This window comes from Medicago sativa, chromosome 2, assembly GCF_051527215.1.
Source record: "Medicago sativa cultivar Bolivia chromosome 2, Bolivia_mono, whole genome shotgun sequence".
Taxonomy (NCBI): Eukaryota; Viridiplantae; Streptophyta; class Magnoliopsida; order Fabales; family Fabaceae; genus Medicago; species Medicago sativa.
In genome coordinates, this window is record NC_140750.1 from 22,221,823 (window position 1) to 22,233,684 (window position 11,862).

An 11,862-nucleotide genomic window follows, 5' to 3' on the forward strand; every position below is an offset into this window, starting at 1 on the left:
AAATAAATTTGTGATTTACAAAAAAAAAAAAAAAACATTTGCGGCTGTTCAAACAGTCGCATTTGTGATTTTAAAAAAAAAATATATATACATTTGCGGCTGTTCAAACAGTCGCATTTGTGATTTAAAAAAAAATATATATACATTTGCGGCTGTTCAAACAGTCGCAGCCATAATAAAATAAATTTTTTATTAGACATTTGCGACTGTTAGCAAATGTCGCAAGTCCCTTAAATTCCATATAAATCTCCTCATTTGCGACTGTTAGCAACTGTCGCAGCACCTTTGCGGCTGTTGGAGCGGCTGTTCCACGAAGGGTCGCAAAAGACAGTTTCGACCCCAACAAATGTGACTGTTTGGGAACAGTCGCAAATGTACATTTGCGACCATTCTAACAGTCGCAATCAGCGTTTTTAAAAGTCGCAAAATGCAGTTTTTCTTGTAGTGAATTTGAAAAGCTAGTGGAATACTTCTTTGGTAAATGAAGAAATGAAATTTGATGTGTGTTGGGCGACACTCAGGAAAACATCACAACCTGGGGGTAATGTGAAGAATCCAATAAAAGGGTGTTGTCGTATCAACATGCTCCCCAAAAAAATGAAACCCCGAATGAAACAGTTGGAGAATGGAGGTTTGCAGGTGAGGAGGCTGAAGGAGTTAAATTTATCTTACTTGATAAATGGGTGTGGAGGATGTTGGAGGAGATCAGGGGACACTACTAAAAAAACAAAAATTAGTGAGGGAAATTTAGTGAGGGAAAACATGAAATCCCTCTCAAATTCCGTCACTAAATTTTGCGACCAAGAAATTTATGAGGGATTTTATTTTTTCCGTCACTAATTTCCCTCTCTAATTTTGCTTTTTGTAGTAGTGGGAACTAGTGGTATAATGTGTTTTATGCAGGGGGTGTTATGTGTTTGGTAGCTGAGGGGGTTCAGTGTGGTTGCAACCCTTGCATCACATTCAAATGGGGGGTGGTTTGTTAGATGATAGGTGGTTGTCAGATAATATTATTAGATGGGTGGGGGATGGGGCTTCTACTTTGTTTTGGAAGGACACATGGTTAAATGGTGAGGCCTGTGAGTGGCGAATGAGCATTTTACTTAGTTTGGAGGTCTTGAGGGCTTCTCCAACAAGTCTCCTTTGACTTTTAAAATAATTTGAATTTTAGTTCTTTTTATTATTTGGAAGGATCGCAATAGGAGACATTTTCATAATAAGATGGAACAACCTTTCTCTTTATTAGAAAAGATTAAACTTGTATATATCAGCAATATTATGATTACTTTTATGTGTATGTATACTTGTAGTGATTATTCTTGCATATTTATTTGAACTAGTGATTAACATTAAGTTACTAGTTCAAATAAAAGAAAAGAAAGTGGTTATTGTAGCATCACTTCAAAAGAAACTGAAGAGGCATGAACGAAGAGAAGTAGCAGTGTTGATGGAAAAGAAAAAAAAAAGATTCCGATGCAAATTAGTTGTCCAACAAACTTTTTCTGAATTTGTCCACAATTCAATATGTTATGTGAAACATATTGACCGAAACTCCGATTTGTGTGAAACACATATCAAAATCTTCCAAATACCCTTGCAAAATCTTCTATTTATCCATTTATAAATTTATCCAAAATCTTCAATGTGAATGTTTGATACTTTATCTACCCAACTAATTTATGATTTTAAGTTAAGTCTCCTTGAACCAACTTCAAAATTGTCCTTTTTTACTATGTCCTCATTTTTTTTAACCATAAATTGTAGAGTTGTACCAATTGATGGAGGAGAAGTCAAATGAACATAGACCTTCACTTGTGGACTAAGATTGGTTGTGGAAGAGTTGAAATAAGGTACAAGGTGATAGATGGTTCGATCACATGAGTGTAAAATATGTGAGATGAACGAAAAAAATGTATTTTCCACAAGTTCAACCGTACTCGCTACAAATAGTTGAAATCTATTGAGTGATAATGGAATTAATATGAAAAATCTCAAAGTGTAAAGTTAAAATATAAATTACGAGATTAGGGTAAATATACTTTGGACCACCAATTAGAATGATCCAACTTAGACCACTTTTTTTCTACCATTAGATTAAACATTCCCACCAAATCTTACTATGATCTATCCACGTTAAATTTAATCCAATTTGAGATTTTAAACATGATAGGTCCAACTCTAATCCATTCATTGAAAGATAAATCCAACTTGGTGTGATTTTATGGATCTAATTTTAAACATTGATGGATTTTATGGGTCAAATTGTATTGCTAAAGACAAAAGAGAGAATGAGAGAGAGAAATTTTATGGGTCAAATTTAGTGTGGATGGTGCATAATAAGATTTGGTGGATGATTTAATCTAAAGTTGAAAATAAATGGTCTAAGTTGGACCGATCTAATTGGTGGTGGTTCAAACTAAATGCATCCTACGAGGTACCACCCGTGATTCATGGCGGACTCTCTCTCTTTGCTGGACCCACAATTTTTTATGTTTTTTTTGTTGTAAAAAAAAATTAAAATATTGTTAAAATATTGAAATACATAGATATAACGTTAGTGATAAATGATATAAAGTTGTTAGTAGAATCCATTTAATTTTTTCGTATGATGCTGGATTAGATAGATTAAATGTTTATTAAGTATTACTACTCTCCCTGGTTTTATTTATAAGAAAAATTGACTTTTTAGATTCATTGAATAATTGATGTATCTTGTTTAGAATATAAACCAAATACACCATTTATACAATGAATAAAAAAGTCAAATATTTTTTATAAATAGGACCGAAATAAGTATTAAAAACTCATAAATGAGTAGCGTGAATATTTATAACACATTTAAAGATTATAAACGGTTAGTTAATTATAAATTTTTGTAAGGTTTTTTTTAAGGGGACACAAAAAATTGGTACAAGGAACACAATAAAATTAGGACATGCTAACTTTTGCCTAAGGGCACAAGTTAATGAGCTTAAAATGAAAATTAAAAATAATAAATTTTATTTTGAAAATATAACTTTGAAACTTTTAACACATTAAATGCACAATTTCTAAGAGAAAACTTTTAAATTTGACTTCTTAACTTATGCTCCAACGGCATAAGTTAGCATTTCCCATAAAATCATTATGATGGTATAAGTGCAGAAAAATACTCACTCCGTCCCAAATTGTATGTCACTTTAGGAAAAAAATTTGTCCCAAATTATATGTCGCTTTACATTACCAGTGAAATATTAACGTTACTTTTCCTATATCTTTATTTTTGTAAAACAACTCGTAATATCTCTTTCCATACAATATTAATTATATTTCTTAATATGTGTGAAATGTCCAAAATGTCATACAATTTGGGACGGAGGGAGTACACTACTATTTGATTTGACTTTTACAAAACATTGAAGATTTCCCATAAAAAAAACGTTGAATATCTTTTTTACGTAAAATATTGACTATTATAAACAACTTGCAAAAACTTATTTAAGAATTACTTTAGAAAAAATAAATAAATATGGTTAACTAATATAAGAAATTACAATAGAAAAAAAATTAAGAGAATTATTTTTCCGATGCAATGTATAGAAACTAGTGCATGTTGATTTTACTTGACATTGACAATATGATAATAAACGGCGGGACTAGTTAAAAGACGTGGTTTCTCGTGCAAGAGCATAAGCAACGGCGTTGGTTTGTCGTCTAACAAACTTCACTCTAGAATTAAAAAATAAATTGCGAAATAAAGAACGGAAGAAATAATACAACCAAATTCAGACAAGTAGACAAGTCGTTTCTGCTATAAAGGAAGACATCAACTGTTAATTGGATATATATGAAAATAATTTATTTCATAAATTTCCTTAAACCTCAGATTTCAAACGCTTTTCCTAACACAAAAGAAAGAAAGATTTCAAACTCTTCTATTTTTATATTTCGATGTAATTGAAGCAAATTGAGGACCACCTTAGATGTGGTGTGACGTGTGTTTGCTTGCGTGTCTGATGTGGCACCTCGTGGTTTAGAACCAAGTCAGCTTTTTAAAGTTAAACTTACGCAAACGCAACTAGTTATTTCATTACATTTGCGTTGCTTCATTTTTCTAACAATGGGAGCTGCACCATCAACTTCCATAGTTGAAGCTAAAATTTCAGCCATTTTCATTTATCCAATTAAGTCATGCCGTGGAATTTCTCTTTCTCATGCTCCTCTCACTCCTTCTGGTACGTACCATATCTTTTTTCCTTCATATATATTCCTTCTTATTCTTCCTATGTTTTTTTTTTTATTTAAATTTGATTGAAACTTTATTTTTCGATATATTTATTTGATAGGACTTCGATGGGATCGCCAGTGGGTGGTTGTGAATTCAAAAGGAAGAGCATGCACTCAAAGAGTTGAACCAAAACTTGCTTTGGTTGAGGTTGAACTTCCACCTGAGGCTTTTGATGAACACTGGGAACCTACCACTGATTCCTTTATGGGTATTTTACATTTTTTTTATGCTCCACCAAAGAATATATCATGCTTTTTATTTATTTATTTTATTCATTGTTACTCATGTTTCTCATTTTATTTCAATAAAATAGTGTGACTGTGTCTCCGTGAGTGCTAACTCAGATGGTAAAAGGTTGCAAAGACATTTGATATGTTGGGGCGCTGATTTGAACTCACAATTCTCTATTTTTCAGCAATTGAGTGTGTGAGTTTCGCCACCAGGCTAAGCTCTTTAGAAAAAATAGATTTTTTTTTTTTTGGTCTGAAGCTGGTTGTTAAAAAACCACGGTATAAAGATCGTGTCTGAATCTCTTTTATAAATAGTGTCTGAATCTCTTTGAGGTTGAACTTCCACCTGAAGCTTTTGATGAACACTGGGAACCTACCACCGATTCCTTTATGGGTATATTTCATTTTTTTAATCCCCCACCAAAGAATATATCATGCTTTTTATTTATTTATTTTATTCCTTGTCACCCATGTTTCTCATTTTACTTAAATAAAATAGTGTGACTGTGTCTCGGTAAGTACCGGTAAAAGGTTGCAAAGACATTTGATATGTTGGGTCGTGGATTTGAACTCACAATTTTTCATTTTTCAGCATTTGAGTGTGAGTTTTGCCACTCGGCTAAGCTCTTCAGAAAAAGTAGATTTTTTTTTTGGTGTGAAGTTGGTTGTGAAAAACCACGGTATAAAGATCATGTTTGAATCTCTTTTATAAAGAGTGACACAATTCACCTTACAAGTTGTTTTGTAAGGATACCTCAAATCCAAAAATAATACTAACAACACTTTCTTTTTGATTGGTTCACCAAATTTATACGGACCCACATGACTTGGTCGGATACATATGAATTTTAATCAATAAAAAATGATGTGGTAAAAAGTGTGTTGTGAGCACTCCTTCAAGAATAATAAAAACCTAATTGCATAGCATGAGTTGTGAGCAGTTTCATTCTTTAAGCCGTTGTGGGTTTGATTTCTAACTCATGCATATAAAAATTCACATTGTGATAGTGTAAATCTTTAAATGTGTCTAGATCCTGAAAGGGATTCGTCTTTATAGTTGTGTGCAAAGAGTACTCAGGGTAGTATTGAACATCAGGAATTACTGATGTCACATGTGCAATGACATGAAACATGAGCTGTATTAGAGGAGGTAGGGAAGGGGTGGGGCAACAAGGGAGATAAAGGTAAGTTATTGATGTGAAGTATCCACTTAGTTGGATCTGCTAACCCTTCTGTCTACAAGAAGATGAAGGTAATTTTGAATCCTTAATCTACATCACATTGGCTGTCATTGCACACATGACATCATTAGTCTCCCGGTCATTGGTGACGTATGTTTCTGTTAGTCATTTAAGCTTCAAATAAATGGAGATAGATAAAAGAGACTAACTCCAGAAAAATAATCTTGTGGGTACCAAAAATACATTGATGCCTTTTGTTTGTGATAAAAGACAGATATCCCAGTTCCGTGGAGGATATGGTATATCATATGATATCAGGGTAGTGGCACGTAATGAAAGAACTTCCACCTCTGTGTCATTATCGAAACCTTCATAAAAACTATAGAAGTGGACAATGCAGCACTAATTAAGTAGCAAAAAAGTGGTAAGATAGATGGATCATATGGCATATACATTTATTCAAGTGTTTGATTGAGTTTATGAAATAGCTTACAGTTAATCTGTAACTTTTTCTGAGCTTATTTCTCTAAGCTTTTAAGATAAAATTATGAAAAGCAACTTATGTGGAAGTGCTTATTGCTGTAAACTCGTGTGATAAGTTATTATTGAATAAAATATTTAATTTAAAAGTTTGCCAAATGCAAATTCAATTCAAACAAGCTTGACCTCAAAAATATCCCCCAAGGGTGAAGGATGAAGTATCTCTTGTGGGTTGGAACCCAAATGACTATTATGTTGGATCTCATGGTGGACATTTGATTTGCATATTTGTCATGATCGTGGTTTCTTTTCTTCATTTCTTCCTTTGTTTAGTTAACGAATAATGTCTCTGTCTTCATGTTACAGTATTGAAAGCACCTGGAATGGAACCTCTCAAAGTTTGTTTGAACAACAAACAGTATGAAGTAGCAGATGATATTACAGTGTGGGAATGGACTGGCTCTGCTTGGGACGAGGGAGCCGAAGCATCACAGTGGTTCTCAGACTATTTAGGAAATCCTACTAAACTGGTTCGGTTCAATACTGGTAGGTCTTTGAAATTATGAAGCCTTAAAGAATACGATAATGAGGATAACTATTTTTATGCGTTACTTTAGACGTGTCAGTGATTGGTAAAGAACAACAACAGTTTCGTGAACACATGCAAATTACTTGGATTAACTCTTTTATATAGTAAATGTGTCTAATATAATGTGAAACAAATTCAGTCAAACACATGCATGACATAAATAACCACGATAACTCTCGAGTAATATATCTAAATGCAGCTTCAGAAGTTAGAAAAGTAGATCCTGACTATGTTGAGGGACAGCACCAGACCTTTTTCAGCGATGGTTATCCATTCTTACTCGTATCTCAGGTCAGTCCAGTAGCAGTTGGGAAATGAAGTTTAAATTTACTTACATAAGTCTTTACTTTATATATGTCATTTATTTATTGCTTTCAGGAATCATTGGATGCACTAAACGAGCATCTGGAGGAACCGATACCTATGAATCGTTTCAGACCCAAGTATTAATTTTTCCTTGCCTTCTTGTAGTGTTGTAATTATATTATTTCATAGTATTGGTTCCTAGTTTAGATCACATAATTGAGATTTTGGTGCTATGTGGTGCAGTATCCTTGTTGAAGGTTGTGAACCATATTCTGAAGACCTGTGGAGAGATATCAAGATAAGTAGGTTTTCATTTCAGGGTGTCAAGCTGTGCGCCCGCTGTAAGGTGAGGAGTTCTGCTTTATAGTTTCGTACATATCATATACGCAATAGTATGGTCCATAGGAACATGTATACCATAACTTAAGCTAGCAATGTTAGTTTCTAACATGCATGTACCGCCATAATACGCATAGATTGAATAACATGTGATGTAGGCAGAGATTGGATAATGTTTTGAGCCTTTTAAATTACACATCCTAATCCACTTTTTCCTGTTATTTCTTAATCAAGTTATGCATCCAACTTGCATTATAAATTGTTGAGTATGGCTCATACTTACTGATTAGTGGGCCGGTCGCGAGTTGCACTAGAAAAAACTTGGACCGTGGTATTTATATACAAGTTGTACTCTATTAACCCTAAACTTGATTGGCCGAAATTTGCTACTAAACATTGTGTGTTCATTGTTTGAATTTTTTCGTATATTTATCTATTTGAACTGGGGGTTCTGTCCTAACATTGATGATGCTTATTATGTTAAGGTACCAACAATCAATCAAGAGACAGCGGTTGGTGGATCTGAACCAACTGAAACTCTGATGAAAGTTAGGTCTGGCAAAGTCTTGCGACCAAATAGCGATAAAAACAAAAACAAGGTGAGATTAATACTCAGTCATCAACTTTTCAATGAATGTCCCTTTGGTTTTATTGATCTCATGTGACACATGAAATGCTTGTGCTGTAGGTCTACTTTGGTCAGAATTTAGTGTGGAACTGGAAGGATTCTTCTGCTAAAGGGGATGGAAAAGTCCTTAAATTGGGAGATCCTGTTTTTGTTAACAAAAAAGTCTCTTCTCCTGCAGAAGCAGCTGCTTAAAAGGCTGCAGTGACATAAACTTGATCAAACTCTTTTTTTAACTCAACTTTATCAAACATGAATATCAGTAGCTATGATGAAATTAAGTGATTATTACATGGTTGCTGAGCTTTTCTTTGAGGAGGTGTAACTTGTAATGCATCTATTATGTCTTCTATCCAAATAATCACATGATAATAAGGATTGTGCAAAAAATAAAAAAGTCATTTCATTTGTTTTCAATTTTCTTTTTGTTCATTGGTTTTTGCTATCACTCAACAAAATTGCTGGACAAACTACCTTTGTAGGTTAATCTTTTTTTTTTTTTTTTTGAAGTTTATTTAATATATAACAACATAAATTTTATAATTTGGATTAAGTGTAGGAAATTTAAAATTTTTAATGAATTTTCATTGAGAAATTTTATTCGTAAAAATACTTATTTCGCATGTTATCTAAAGTCTAAACAAAGAGAATTCTAAAATCATTTGCAGACTTAAACAGAAAATTTGGTGTGTTTGAAAAAATTTAAAGAAACTTATTTTAGTTCAGAAGATTTGAATTAAATTTCTTAACTTTTTCTAATCAACTTTAATCAAAATGATTCAATTAAAATTTGGTTAATTTTTTGATGTGAATAGTATATTCTCCTCGCCTAACTATAAAAATTGGGGTAGAACCACAATAGGTGGTGTTAAAACTCTACCTCAAGAGATTTAACATTGCTGGATTTGAAACCATGGCCTCTTGTTAAAGGGAGAGGAATTTCTTATCATCTCATCTAAGTGTTTTTACGTTAAAATTTGGTTAATTTCATTTAAGCTATTGTTTTTTACAATAATTTCATTTAAGCTATGAATCTATTTACATACACTATATAGAAGTTGTAGAGGAATTTACTACATTATCAATTTTTTTTTTACAAACTACATTATCATTTCTTCGTTTATATAGACTGAATGCAGAATGTGCGTGATTTATCATTTTTTTTTTTACAAACTACATTATCATTTCTTCGTTTATATAGACTGAATGCAGAATGTGCGTGATGCATAAGTTCGGCTAAAGATCAGCTGAAATCTCGATATTTCAACACAAATATATTGAAACGGATCGGATGTTTCCTTAAATGTTGCAACAACATTCTTAAGGACTAAGTTAAGCATAAACCGCCTTCCTCTGCTTCTAGAATCACGCTATCTTGGTCAACTCTTCTCGTGAAACAAATCCTTAGATATTATATGAAAATCTTCATGTTTAAGATAAATCTTCAAGAATGCGGATCAAGGTACGCTATGATGTCGTACCAACATGTTAAGACATTATGTCTCATTTCTTGCTATAACTAAAGTTTTAACAAAATACAGCCAATACATGTCTAAAAACCTAACAATTAGGTTATGACTGATAGATTAACGGACTGTTAAAACCTCCAATTGTCCCGAATTCACTTAAGAGATTAAGGGATTGTCACTTGCGGAGAGAATTCTAGGTCAAGAGAATGGGTAGAATTATCATGCTAACCTGTCGTTAAACTAGATGAGCATTGAGAGTGCAAATTACCATAGAGGAACATTGGAGGACTCGAAAGTCTTGATCATAATTTTCTCATAAATTTCTAAAACCAACTTTTACCGTTAGTTTATGTTACAACAATCAACTCGACTGCATAGGGCACCCTTGAATTTAATACACCCTTTTAATAATGAAATTGCTAAGTAGAAGTTAACAACGGTCCTCGTGGATACAAATCATTTATTACCTCGATTGAATTTGGTACACTTGCCAAATATCTATCAGTTGTCCAACAAACTTTTTCTGAATTTATCCACAATTCATTATGTTGTGTGAAACATATTGACCGAAACTCCGATTTGTGTGAAACCAATATCAAAATCTTTCTAATACCCTTACAAAATCTTCAATGTGAATGTTTGATACTTTATGGCTTAAACCCACTTTTGGCCCCCTAACTTTACCCCCTCTGATTTTGACCGGGTCAAAGTCCACGTGGCCACTCACTTAAGTGAAATGGACGCCATGTAGGCAATTTTTTAATTAAAAAAGCCACATGTGTATTTTAAAAATAAAAAAAATGAACGGGAAAAGGATGGCATGTGACTGATTAGCTAAAAACACAGAAAATTCATCACATCACTATCATATTCAACCCCTTTAACAACATATTCATCATTCTTCAACTAAAAATTATTCCAGAAACACAAGACAACTACCTTCTCCCAGAAACACAACACAACACAACTAATTTCAGAAACACAACACAACCATGTTCTTATGTTCCTCATCATACCAAACCAGCAAAGGACCAATGTTGCCTCATCAAACCAACCATCATTATTCTCCTACAAAACGCTTCAACACAACCACACCACCACATTCAGATTCTCCAAAGTCACACTTGTCTATGGTCAAGTAAAAAACACCAAAACTTAGAATCATCACTGTTTCGTAACAAATGTTGGATAATTAACAATCAAATAAAAAATAGTATGCTCCATTACCCTAACAACCAAATCCCAACCCAAACTCTTTCGAAGAAAGCTTGTATTGCGCTTCAGGCGTTGAGTTTGAGTAGAGATAATGCTAGAGCGATTGGATCTATAGGTGGGATTTCGTCTATGTTGGCAATTTGTCAAGGTGGAATGACGGGTTCGCAAGGTTATGTGACGGCTATTTTAAGGAATCTGGCAAAGTTTAATGAAATTAAAGAGAATTTTATGGAGGAGAATGTTGTTGTTGTTTTGTTAGGGTTGACTTCGACTGGTACTAGGTTGGCGCGAGACAATGCCATTGGTTGTGTGGCGAATTTGATTTCAGAGGATGAGAGTTTGAGGGTTTTGGCTTTGAAGGAAGGTGGTGTTGAGTGTTTGAAGAATTATTGGGATGAAATTTATTGAACCCTGCTTTGGTTAATTTGGATAAGGAATACCTTGTTTCTGTTATGGTTTCACTTTTGCATTCGAAGACTTGCCAATGATGGGTGTTGGTTAAATCAAATCTAAATTATTCTTCCCACTCTCCACCGTTGATGGTGGGTGTTGATGATGATGGTTAATGTTGGTAGTTGATGCCATGTTTGAATATGAGAAGATGATGAACAGTGGTAACGAAGAACAATGATGTTGATAGTTGATGATGAATCTGGGAAGAAGATTGGGAAGAATTAAAGAACCACATGTTCCTTCCTTTTCCATTGTCTTTTTTTCTTTTTCTTTTTTAAATGGCCAGATACACATGTGGCTTTATCTTTTATTTTTAATCAAAAAATTGCCTACGTGGCGTCCATATCACTTAAGTAAGTGGCCACGTGAGCTTTGACCCGATCAAAATATGAGAGGGCCTATGATTTACCAAAAGATAGGGGGCTGGAAAAGTTGACTTTTTTAATAGAGAGCCAAAATCGCAACTATGACAAACATAGGGGGCCAAAAGTGCGTTTAAGCCATACTTTATCTACCCGACTAATTTATGATTTAAGTCTTGTCTCCTTGACCACCTTCAAAATTGTCCTTTTTTACTATGTTCTCATTCTATTTTTTATTTTTAACCATAAATTGTAGAGTTGTACCAATTGAAGGAGGAGAAGTCAAATGAACATAGACCTTCACTTGTGGACTAGGATTGATTGTGGAAGAGTTGAAATAAGGTAC

General features: G+C 33.5%; 1 protein-coding gene across 2 annotated transcripts; it reads left to right on the forward strand.

The window, feature by feature from the left end:
- The first annotated feature begins 4,054 nt into the window (after window positions 1-4,054).
- LOC146945542 (uncharacterized) lies at window positions 4,055-8,434 on the forward strand. Of its 2 annotated transcripts, XM_085743873.1 has the most exons (9): window positions 4,056-4,214; window positions 4,326-4,414; window positions 4,831-4,891; window positions 6,525-6,704; window positions 6,947-7,038; window positions 7,126-7,190; window positions 7,297-7,399; window positions 7,878-7,991; window positions 8,081-8,434. In XM_085743873.1, the coding sequence occupies exons 1-9, from the start codon at window positions 4,100-4,102 to the stop codon at window positions 8,210-8,212; spliced, it is 951 nt and encodes a 316-aa protein (XP_085599999.1). In that variant the 5' UTR covers window positions 4,056-4,099; the 3' UTR covers window positions 8,213-8,434. The 2 variants fall into 2 exon arrangements, with proteins under 2 accessions (XP_085599998.1, XP_085599999.1); XM_085743872.1 differs by lacking the exon at window positions 4,831-4,891 and having other exon boundaries at window positions 4,055-4,214; window positions 4,326-4,475.
- The last annotated feature ends 3,428 nt before the right edge of the window (window positions 8,435-11,862 follow it).

Excerpts from the sequence above, each read along its gene's own strand:
- LOC146945542 (XM_085743872.1), top strand. The coding sequence starts at position 4,100 with ATGGGAGCTGCACCATCAACTTCCATAGTTGAAGCTAAAATTTCAGCC. Across the intron at positions 4,215-4,325 it reads TGCTCCTCTCACTCCTTCTG|GACTTCGATGGGATCGCCAG; the intron begins GTACGTACCATA and ends TTTATTTGATAG. Across the intron at positions 7,992-8,080 it reads GCGATAAAAACAAAAACAAG|GTCTACTTTGGTCAGAATTT; the intron begins GTGAGATTAATA and ends CTTGTGCTGTAG.